The sequence below is a fragment of the Caenorhabditis remanei genome, chromosome III (assembly GCF_010183535.1).
Source record: "Caenorhabditis remanei strain PX506 chromosome III, whole genome shotgun sequence".
In the NCBI taxonomy this organism is placed as follows: domain Eukaryota; kingdom Metazoa; phylum Nematoda; class Chromadorea; order Rhabditida; family Rhabditidae; genus Caenorhabditis; species Caenorhabditis remanei.
This window is the reverse complement of record NC_071330.1, coordinates 256933-268333: the sequence shown is the minus strand read 5'-3', so window position 1 is coordinate 268333 and position 11401 is coordinate 256933. Positions and strand designations below refer to the sequence as shown.

The 11401-nt window shown below is 39.4% G+C and overlaps 1 protein-coding gene across 1 annotated transcript; it reads right to left on the bottom strand.

Moving 5' to 3' along the window:
• Nucleotides 1-1144: 1144 nt before the first annotated feature.
• GCK72_008209 (uncharacterized protein) lies at nucleotides 1145-9553 on the bottom strand (the record flags this gene model as incomplete). Its single annotated transcript, XM_053726698.1, has 18 exons — nucleotides 1145-1170; nucleotides 1237-1831; nucleotides 2118-2407; nucleotides 2547-2672; nucleotides 2863-2955; nucleotides 3086-3220; nucleotides 3354-3947; nucleotides 4028-4417; nucleotides 4604-5026; nucleotides 5156-5410; nucleotides 7016-7225; nucleotides 7738-7818; nucleotides 7876-7986; nucleotides 8036-8164; nucleotides 8226-8312; nucleotides 8364-8456; nucleotides 8774-9334; nucleotides 9382-9553. The coding sequence occupies 18 exons, from the start codon at nucleotides 9551-9553 to the stop codon at nucleotides 1145-1147; spliced, it is 4371 nt and encodes a 1456-aa protein (XP_053586275.1).
• Between the last annotated feature and the right edge of the window lie 1848 nt (nucleotides 9554-11401).

The window sequence follows — 11401 nt, the reverse complement described above, 5'->3', positions numbered from 1 at the left end:
TAAATTAATTTTTCAACTCGCATATCCCCTCGTACTAAACTATTTAATTTCAATCAGCAATGTTTTATGAAACCACTAAAAACTAGGAAAAGTGGAAAATTTGCTTTTTTCGATAATTTTTCAAAAAATTCCAGCAATTTTTCCCAAAAACTTTTCGTTCTTTCTCCGAAATTTCCCCCCTTAAATTTACTAAATTCCATGTTTTCTCCCTTTTACTCACCTTCTGTCGATTTGAACCTTTTTTTTGAAGATCCGTCCGTCGATCGATGTTGTTGACGCTGAAATTATTTAAAATATTCAAAAATAAAAATTTTAATTGCGAAATACGATTAAAATAACGAGAAAATCGGTGAAGAAAATTTTTTTTACAAAAAAATGCTGATAATTTAAAAAATAGGGTTACTGTAGTTTAAAGGCGCAGGCGATAAATTTGTCAGCGGGTATCGCACGGAAATTTATTTTTTCTTCGAAAATCGACTATTCTGATAAAATTTCGTGTTTCAAAGGAAGTTTTTGTGGTTTAAAATAGAAAAAAAATCATTTCGGTTTTTTTTTGAATTTATGGCTTTCTGTCGGTAAAATTACTGTAGAGTAATAAAAACAAATCCACATTTATTAATGTACCATTTATAGAAGATCGTTTTGAAAATGAAAAAAGTAAAATTGATAAAACTGTATGATAAAAAAACAATATTGCTTTTGGAATACGAATTGTAGGGATATGAGCTCTGAATGAAAACGAAATACTAAAATAAATACTACAAGAGGACGATTGATATGAATCACATTGAGAGAAGGGATATTAGAGCAAAAAACCAGGAAATTTTCGATTAAAAAGTTAAACAAAATGGAAAAATGGAAATGTGGGAAACAATCAGAGAGGAATAGAAGAAGGAAAGAGAAGTGAAAATACTTAGAGAGGTTCAACGGTTTGATATTATTTTTACAGCAAAGGGAATGAAGATTTCACAGGGAAAACAGGGCGGGAATTCGAACAAGATGGATTTGATGTGAAAGGGGATGGCGTCTCAAACACTGAACGTTGGGAATAGAAGTAAAGAGAAGGTTGGGGGAGGGAAATTATGTAGATACGAATCGAAGTGAAGAAGAAAATGAAAATAGTTTTGAAATCCAAAAAAAACGATTAGTGGAAGTATAGATGTTGGCGACCTGAAGAAAGATTGGAAAAGTTTTTGGGAAGTGATTAACACTGAAAATGAAATAACGACCACTAACCTCGATTATTGTTTCTCATCTCTTCCAACTCATATTCAATTTCAATTCGAGCCTTCTGAATTTGTTCTCGATCTCCAGAGATGCTGACGGTCGCTGTCCTTTCTCCCGGTTCTGCTCGATTCGGGATTAAGATCTTGGCACCGGATATCTCTCGAATCCTATTGATGGTAGATCCTCTTTTTCCAATAATTCCGGAAATGGAGTTCCCAGGAATCTCCATTTCCAGAAATTCCCTCTTTGGAATCCTTTCTTGTCTCCACTCGATTCGTTGTCTGATCTGGGTTTCTGCATCCCGAATCGCCATCTCTCCTCCTTCAATTTCAACTTCACCGCTGTGTGGATCAACGAAAATGATTGTTTTGGTGACTCGCTCTATTTCGTTGATCGTCGATCTTTGATGACGACAAATTTCTCCAATAATGTCCATTGGGATATGGATTTGATGAGTTTTCTGATTGGCGAGCTCTTTTAAGAAATTGTCCAGACAACGTTTTCCTTCGCGGATTCGGTTCGCGCGTCCATGGATATCCATTGGTGGATTGTCTTCCTCGGTATGCCTATTTTGTTGATGGAGGATTTGGACGCCACATCTTTCCTGAAAATTACATATTTGAGCGATGTATTGTATGCATTTCGGTGAACTTATTCTTATACTTCAAGATCTTTTTTCGATTCGGTGCACAACCCGTTGAAATGCTGGTATTTCTGGCGTTATTTTGTATCAATGTTTGCCGTATTCCATAAAAGTTATTAAATACAAAAAAAATGATCGTACCGTCAAAATTCAAAAATGCAAAAGCAGTCGAAATTCTAGGCCACCGCACCAATTTTTTTTTCACCGAATTTTTTTTAATCTTGAAGGATTTGTATCAGGCACTTACCACTCTGCGCATTGCTTCATTGAACACTCGCTGGAAGCGCATTTTTTCGGCGACTTCCTCTGGAATATGATGAATGTAGTTAACTAACTGCTCGGCGTTTCCTTTTTCTTCATTGTACTTGTGTTCTAATCGTTGCAGACACATTTCATCCAGTTCCAGTCGAGCCTTCGCAATCAAATCAGCTTCTCCTTCAATATAAACGTATCGATATCTGAGTTTATATACTTTGTCTCCGACGATCAGCTTCACAAGTCCCAATCGATTTCGAATGTCGTTGGCAAGGAATTTCACTGAAAAAATATTGAAGGTTGATATAGAGAACGTTCACAGTTAAAATACTAGAAACTTAAAGTACGGAAGCAGTTTCTACTGTGACATGAGCCTTCATAACAAATCCCCTGAAACATGTTCAGTGACACCCCAACTTACCGTATCCGGCACATATCTCTGAAATCGGGTGTCGTCCACTTTCAGATCTTGCACGTAAAGTACGTGCTTGACGTGTCGCGAGCTCTTCGAGGTCTCCTGCTGTGAGCTTACTGGCGTCGGATTTGACTGAAAAATAATTGTTTCATATAGATTTTAAAGGTTTTATTGTCGAAATAAAAAAAGTGATACCCGGTGTTTGCGGACTTAATGCTAATTTTTAATAATTTTGCATTAAGTCCGCAAACACCTGGTATCACTTTTTTTATTTCGACAATAAAGCAATGCAAAATAACATCATACATCCTAAAAAACTCACTGTACGACGCTTTCCCTTCTTCGACTGCACGAACATCTATCCCCTTATTGAGGAGAAGTTCTCTCTGTTCCTTGGTCACATGATCCCAGCATGCTGAATTAGACGGTTTTTGAAACACATATTCTCGTTTGGGGAACACTAAAAATGTGCTCTAATGATAAATTTCTTGTTCTCCAAAAAAATGTCAATGTAGCGCATTTTCAGCATAAAAAAACCGACTTACATTTAAGAGTTTTCCCTTGGCTATCACCTACGACTTTTTTCGACGGACCTCTTTCTGAAGCCAAATTATCTGAGTGATGTGCTTCTGTTCCTCGCGATGTTGATGGGATGTCCTCTTGACGTTGATTGTAGACCACTGAAAATTATGAAATAATTCGGTCAGAAAATGTGAGTTCGGATTTGTCAAGTTAGGCAAGCCCGTGCTTACTAGTTTACTACATACCGCAAAAGAAAAATCCCCTCCTCCCTATAATTCTCCACATAAGTACCTCTTCTCTCATCCATTCGATTGTTAAAACTGTTTCTACTACGGTTATCATTATTCCCGTAGTTACCGTATGACGTTCTATCCGTACGACGACCCGTCTCAGGGTGTTTTCTGAATTCATCACCATTGCTGGATTGTTTACTTGATCTTGATCGGACATCCTGGCGTTGGTTCTCTTCTCTTTTGGCAACTTCTTCTTGCGGACGACGTCTTTCAAAAGAGTTCTGTCGACGTGAGGAACGATAATCCGAGGTGCCAGGTCTTTCAGAATCCGGGCGACGTGAAGAACGAGAGTCCGATCTCCGATCTCTGACATCTCTGACCTCGGATGCGCGAGAATCCTGACGTTGTGAAGAACCATAACCTGAGTACTCTGATCTTACTGCATCGTGGTGACGTTCTTCTCGACGACTCGTGGAGTAAGAGCCTGATTTTGGACTTGGCTCATATGCGCGGCGACGAGACGCAGAATCCTGGCGGCGACTGGTTGCTGCGACATCTTTGCGATGACTTTGATCTTGGATACGTGCTTCTGATGCTGGAAATTCTTCCTGCTTTTCAACTTTTATTTGATGTGTTGCGGGTGTGTAGTTATCTGAAATGAAAAGAGAATGATAGGTTCTGTAATCTATTGTATGTATCTATATGTTGTTCCATTCCTAAGGTGATTCTTACCGTATGGTTTCACATCGATGCCTCTTTTAGATCCAGAGTCTTGTCCCCGCGGTCCTATAGAGTTTGATCGAGCCTCCAGACTTTGATTCTTTTCTCTTCTATCGGCTTCTGCATGCTGACGACGTCCTTCAAAAGAATCATGTCGATGTGAAGAACGATAATCCGAGGTGCCAGGTCTTTCAGAATCCGGGCGACGTGAAGAACGAGAGTCCGATCTTGAATCTCTGACGTCTCTGACCTCAAATGCGCGACTAGGCAATACAGAATCCTCGCGGCGACTGGTTGCTTCGACATCTTCGCGACGACTTGTATTTCGAATAGGTGTTTCTGGCTCTGGAGATCCTTCCAGTTCTTCTTTTTTTACTTGACGTGTCGCGGGCGTGGAGTTCTCTGAAATAAAAAGAGAATGGTTAGGTTCTTGAACTATTTCTATGAAAAAAGTTCAGAAAAGACGGCGAAAAATTTTATTGTTTTTTGTTGATATTCCAATTTTGTACTCTCAAGGCACCATGCCTAAACTTGACTCACTACAAGTTTATCTCCCATTCCAACGGTTATCATGGTTCTTATACTTACCTTGTGGTTTTCTCTCAGTACGACTATCCACATCGACGCCTCTTCTGGAGCCAGACTCTCGTCCTTGTGGTCCTCTAGACTTTGATCGAGCCTCCTGACGTTGGTTCCCTTCTCTTCGGACGGCTTCTTCATGCTGACGACGTTTTTCGAAAGAATCCGGTCGATGCGGAGCACTAGAATCCGAGTTGCTAAGTCTTTCAGAATCATGGCGACGTGAGGAATGAGAGTCCGACCTCTTATCTCTGACATCTCTGACCTCAGATGCGCGACTACAAGGCCCAGAATCGCGGCGACTGAGTGCTTCGAGATATTCGCGACAACTTTTATTTTGAAGATTTCGAAATATTTCGGAGAATGCATCTTCCTCAGGAGATTCTTCCAACTGCTCAACTTTTATTTGATGTGTTGCAGTTGTGGAGGACTCTGAAATAAAAAATAAATGGATTGATTGATTCTTTCCCCAAAAAAACTCAGCAAAACTTATTATCAGTGATGCTATTCCGGTGTTTGCATATCTTTCTAGTCTACCTTTTCCATGGTACCCATACTTACCATGTTGTTTCCTCTCAACTTGATTGTCTTCTCTGTTCACAACTTCTCCATGGCGCTGTCGACTATCGGAAGAATCCTGACGACCCAAGGAATGAGAATCCGGTCTCTGTCCTGGCTCGCGGCTTTGTGAGTCAGAATTCTGGTGGCTGGTTGTTTCACTTTTATTTCTATGAAGCTTCTCCAAATTTTGAAGACGTTTTTCTTCTCGTTCTTCCATAACTGATTTGACTTTCCTTATTGGAAGCGGAGAGTCTTCTGAAGGATGTAAACATTTATTGAATAGTTTTTTTCTTTACAAAAATAGTAGATCCCCATGAATCAAAAAATTTAACACTGTGGTTTTCGTCTTTTGATAAAACTTTTGTTTTTGAGACTTTGTGGGAAGAATATACTGGAAAGTGAATTTTGTAGAGTCAATCAGCTATTCTAGCTTGCGGAGTTGTTGGAATTTAATGAGAACAAGATGGTGAGGATGAACAAATTCAGATGAATATATATTTAGTTGAAAGTTTTGTGATAGCTATTTACGCTCTTGAGATATAATCCTCAGAAGATGCATGAGAAAAAAGAAGAGAGCGCAGAGAAGATAGTGTGTCTAGCTTCTCTGCGTCCTCTTTTCAATCCTTATCACTCACAACCAGACTTGTCAAAAATCGGGCCGAAATTTTTTTTGACCGGGCCGGGCCGGGCCGAAATTTCTCTTGGCCCGGCCCGGATTCAAAAATGGGTACCCATTTTTACCAATTTTTTTTTGAAATTTTTCGAAAAAAAGAGTAAAAATGCTTAAATTATCATACATATTCACATTTTGATTCAATTTTAAATGTTTATTCGAAAACTATTATTTTCTCAAAAAAGTTCCAAAAAGTTCCAAAAATTTCCAAAAAAAGTACAAAAACACAAAATGTTTTGAAAAAATGTTTCAAAACGGGCCTAGCGGGCCGGGCCGGGCCGGGTCGGGCCGAGATTTTTCCTGATTTTGGCCCGGCCCGTGACTAGTCTGCTCACAACACGTTCAGTCTTTGAGTTTTCTAATCGTTCTCCCGGAACCTTCCTGCCCCCACCACCTCCCTCACAGTTGTCTACGCAATGCCATGCGTCCGTGGGTGGTGCCATGGTGGCGCAGTTGGTTGAGCTTCAGGCTGTCAGTCTGAGGCTCGCTGGTTCGAAACCCTCCCGGGGTTTCCGGTTTTAAAAGTTAGCGATGATTGATAATTACAAGCTTTTAAGAAGTATATTGATTAAAAACTGATTGTCCTGAGCTAATTTTTAATTTTTACAGCGTGTGGCATAATGTAAAATTAGCCACCTTGCTCTAGGAAGTAATAGTGTGATTTTCACATTCAATTACTCTATTTCCGTTAAGGTTAGTGAAAAATTCAAGAAGAAGTCAACTGCAAATGTGAGGTTCTGTATTTGAGCTACACTTTCCAAAAAATTGGCATTAAGAAAACTCAATTGTTGGTTTCAACAGGATATGGAAAGTGAAAGAAATTAGAGACTTTCTTTCTGGATACAGTATTTGTGTAACATTTGTAAATAAATTATTATCTATTCACTTTTAGGTGCAAAGGGCTCTTCAATGTTATTTACATACATGGACACGCGACGCGACCGCAGCGCCTCACTCTCAAAAAAACTAGTTTGTGGGATACGCTATAATGGAGAGCTATCTCGCGACCTTCATAAGTGCTAATCGAATAAACTTACTGATGGGAGCAGTCGCTTCTGGAGATTCTTCCAACGGTTCAACTTTCACTTGACGTGTTGTGAAAAAACTCAGTAAAACTTATTATCAGTGATGCTATTCCGGTGTTTGCATATCTTTCTAGTCTACCTTTCCATGGTTCCCATACTTACCATATGGTATTCTCTCAACTTGTCGTTGATTGTCTTTTCTGTTCACAACATCTCCCTGGCGACGTCGGCTCTCGGAAGAATGCTGATGACTTGAAGATTTTGACGCAGAATTCTGGCTGCTGGTTGGTTCACTATCATTTCTACGAAGTAGTCTTTCTTCTCGTGCTTCCATAGGTGATTTGAATATCTCTATTGGAAGCGGAGACTCTTCTGAAGAATGAAAAACATGTATTAAAAAGCAGATCCTTCGTGAATCAAGAAGTTTAACACTGTGGTTTTAGTATTTTTGTAAAAACGTTGTGTTATTAAGATTTTATGGGGATGGGGTAGTCACTGAAAAGTAAATTTTGCAGAGTCTATTCTAGCCTGCGGGGTTTTTGGAGTTGAATTGGAACAAGAAGGTGAGGTTGAACAAATTTAGATAAATACTTTGGTGTTTGGATAGCTATTTGCGTCCTAGAGATATAAGCCTTAGAAGGTACGGGGAGAGACTCCCGCGTTTCTAAAAATTTTGTATCGTGTGTGAACGGGTAGGCCCCGCTTCTCATATTTATTCACCATTATTACTCTTTATTTTAATCCATAATAAACCCTATTACCCCGAGTCCAAGAGATCGGATAAAGGTTGAGATAATCTGAAGGGCCCAGGAGCGACCCCTTTACACGTGGATAGCTGTTCTCTAGTTTTGCGAGCTTCAAGGGTTTTAATCGATTAAACTCACTGATTGGAGCAGTCGAGAATCGCCGAAAAGGAGAAATTTGTGTTTCCGAAGTTTGCTGGAACTGCAAAGTGCTGGGCATGGCTGAAAATGTTTTTCAGTGTTTTATGTTGTTGAATGAATCTATAAAAAGAAACAAACGTTGTCTAGGAGTTTCCTTCTCATCATCATCAGAATCCACTTGTTTCACATTACGTGGAACGTTGAACGTGAGAGGAGCGGCTTTGAACGTTGGAGAAACGAACGAGAATGCTGAAAATTGTATGCCATATTCTCTGGTATTCATAGCGATGTGTCTTACCTTGCTCGCGTTTCCCAAACATTCCCGTGATACCTCCCGCTGGTTTTCCAGGTGTATTGAGGAAAATGCTGGAAGTGCTGGGACCAGTCTGATTGACGACTGATTTTGGTATGGGTGCTACGTTGAAGTCTAAAATTGTAATCGGTTATTGACTCTGAATCCCTACATCATCAGAAATGTCTAAACTTACTGAATTTTATGGTTGAAGCGGATATTGGTAGCTCCGACTGTCTGGCTTGTGGCAGCGAGCTCTCTTGATGCTCCGGGCGAGTAATTTCTGGAAATTAAAGATAAAAAACAATAATTGAATAAAAGTTTCAAATCTAACCTGGCTGGACAGTATTTGCCATTTCTTGATCCTCCACTTCTGTATCAGAACTTGGAGATGCTTGAGTGGTTGACTGGATGGATTGAGTTGGTTCTGAAAAATGGACAATCTTGAACGGAAAGCATTTTATGATTTCCGATATCCAGAATACGAAATTTGAAATGAAATTTCAAGAAACTGGACCCCGGAATCAAAATGGAAAAAAAACTCGGGATTCCGAAATGATGCGTCCAATTTTTAAGTCAAGTCATTTTTTCGAGTGTTTTTTAATGATAAATAAAGTAAAATCCAAAAATAAGTACTATTGTCTTTGTTTAACTAAAAAAAATTAACATTTTTGAGTTCCGGATTCCTAAAAATCGAAACACAGAAAACCGGACCCCGGAATTCCGTACAACTCTGTAACTGACCTTCCATCTCAATATCGAGTGGAAGAACTGCTTCCGTTGAGTCTTCAACCTCTGAATCCTCCACCATTGTGTCTTCTTCTTCTTCTTCTTCCTTTTCCGAATCGTCTTTATTTGACGAAGTCTCCATGTTCTCTGGGGATGTATCCATACGTCGTTTTTTTATTGGTGGTTCACTTTCATGGTTCGCTCTACTATTGCTTTCACTTGATGACGGTGGAGCGACTGTGCGTGGAGGTGGAGCAACCATTTTCTTCTTATTGATCTTTCTTGACTCCGAATCTTCATCTTCATCACTACTCTCGTTTTCCGATCTTTCATCCTTGCTAGGTACCGAATCTTCTTTCTTCTTTGGGATTTTCTTCTTTGGAGCCTTCTTTAGTGACTTCCTCTTCTTTTTGGATGCAATTTTCAAAGAAGATGGCCCATCCTCCTCCCGATACCTCGCCGGTAACTGTGCAGCTCGGGCCAGTCCAGCTCGGGCCGATGTAGCAGCTCGAGCTGATGTAGGTCGAGTTGGTGTAGCTGGGGCCGGTCTAGCTCGTACTGACTTTTTCGGTGTTTCTGAATTTATAAATTCCATTTTTGCAAATTTTAAATGAAAAACATACTCTTAGCCTTTGCTTTCTGTATCACAACCGGACTGGATGATTCTTGAGCACGACGCTTCAGAGAAGCTGGAGCACTTTTCGAAATATCACTGATTGTCAGGCGCCAGGGAAGTTTATTCTCCCGGGCAGGACGTGTGGATGGAGTTGGGGACTCTGTTTTTGGAGCTGGCATAGTCTAAAAATTTTGAAAATTTTAGCATTTTATGTAGAAAAATAGAGAATGAGAGAATCGGAGGTAGGACAAGGATCTTTAAGAAACAGTGAAATAATCAATTCTTTGAGACTAAATGAGAGAGAGTATAGAGACATGAGAGATTAGAGAAAAGAAATGGTTCACGTTTTCAGATGAATTATACCTATTGAGATTATTTACAGAGTGGACTGGAATAATGTAAATTGAGAAAGTGCGCTCTACTGATAAACGCAACCACCATTCAGATTACGGTAGTATGCTTATTGTTATGAAAATGACTCTTGAATACTTTAACTAGGTGGAGAGATGCAAGGTGTGCAAAAATTTTAGAATGAGAAAGTGCGTTTTTTTGATAAAGGCGATAACTATTGGGAATACGGTAGGCCGGGAAAAAGTGATAAAAAAACGAGAAAATGACCAAAAAAGTTATTCTAGCCCGGCCCGCAGCGTGCTAAAGACCAGCCATCTGGTCCGTAGTAGGCCACAGACATAGATCACGCCGATATCTACATTTTGGTTTAATTTTAAGGTTTCCAGAATAAAAACGATGTAGTGACTAGAATTAACACTTTCAGCAGAGCTGTAAATCGCTTCCTGCTTTCATTTTTCTGATTTTATCGCAAAAATGGAATCACTATAGTGTAATTAATCTACATAGACAAATCTTTATAACAAAATTAGTGAACACAAAAGAAAATAAAAACTCAATACAACGAGGTGCGGTTGCGGAGCGTTCAATATTACTGTGCATGAATCCTGCGTCTCTCCGTCTCTCACGTTTATTTGAATATTTGTATTTTGCTAAAAGGCGATGGATGCATGGGAAAGTGGAGAAAGAACACCATCTGCTTTCTGAGATGAGTCTCACCACGAAAATTACAGTAATGTGGAAAACTGGGTCTCGCCACGAAACGAAACAGTCTAAAAGCTACAGTAATCTCCAAAAATTACAATTTCCTGGGTCTCGCAGCGAGTTTTCTTAATTTTTGTTATTGAAGAAAAAGAAGTCTTACGACAAAATATACAGTAACCAATCCTACCTAGGTCCTACCACGAAAACTACAGTAGTCTAGCCCTATTTATAAAAACTAAAACTTTTGGGTCTCGAAGCGAAAATCATCTTAAAAACTCGAAAATAGCGAAAAGTTTCGCATGGAAGATCCCTGTTGTCTTATTAATATCGAAAATATTAGATTTTTTTAGCATACAACACATTTTATTATTACAAGCACTTTATAAATTTTACATTAAAAAACGGGAGGGAATAGGGAACGGGGAAAAGTAGAAACCATTAAAAAGAACTACACAACAAGCAACATCATAAGAAGTGTAGCGACGAGAAAATAGAGAAGCAAAAAGTGTACGAAAATCTGCAGAGGAAAAGAGAAAGAGAGAAATAGAACAGTGATGGGGGAGAGAGAGAGACGGCGAGAGAAAAACAACAGAAATTTATAAGGGGGGGGGAATAGAAGAGAGGTTTATACATTTTAGTGGGAGCAAAAAGAAGAGAGAATGGGTCATTTTGGAAGAGAGAAGAGCAGCCGGTGTGAACATCGGGTCGATTGATAAGCTGGTGAAGAGGCTGCGTGTGTTGGTGGCAGTGGATGGGCGGCGTGGGGCGACGATTCAGTTTAGAGTTCTCTGGAAAAATAGAGGAAATTGTCTAAAATTTCAGTCTGAAATGCCCAATGAACTATTCAAGACATATGTGATTTTTGGTCTGGAAATTCAGAAATTTTTAGCTCAAAAATGTTTCAAAAACGAATTTCCAGATTTTTGAATCATGTGTGATTTAAGGGAATCAGTGAATTTTTTCAAAAACTCAAG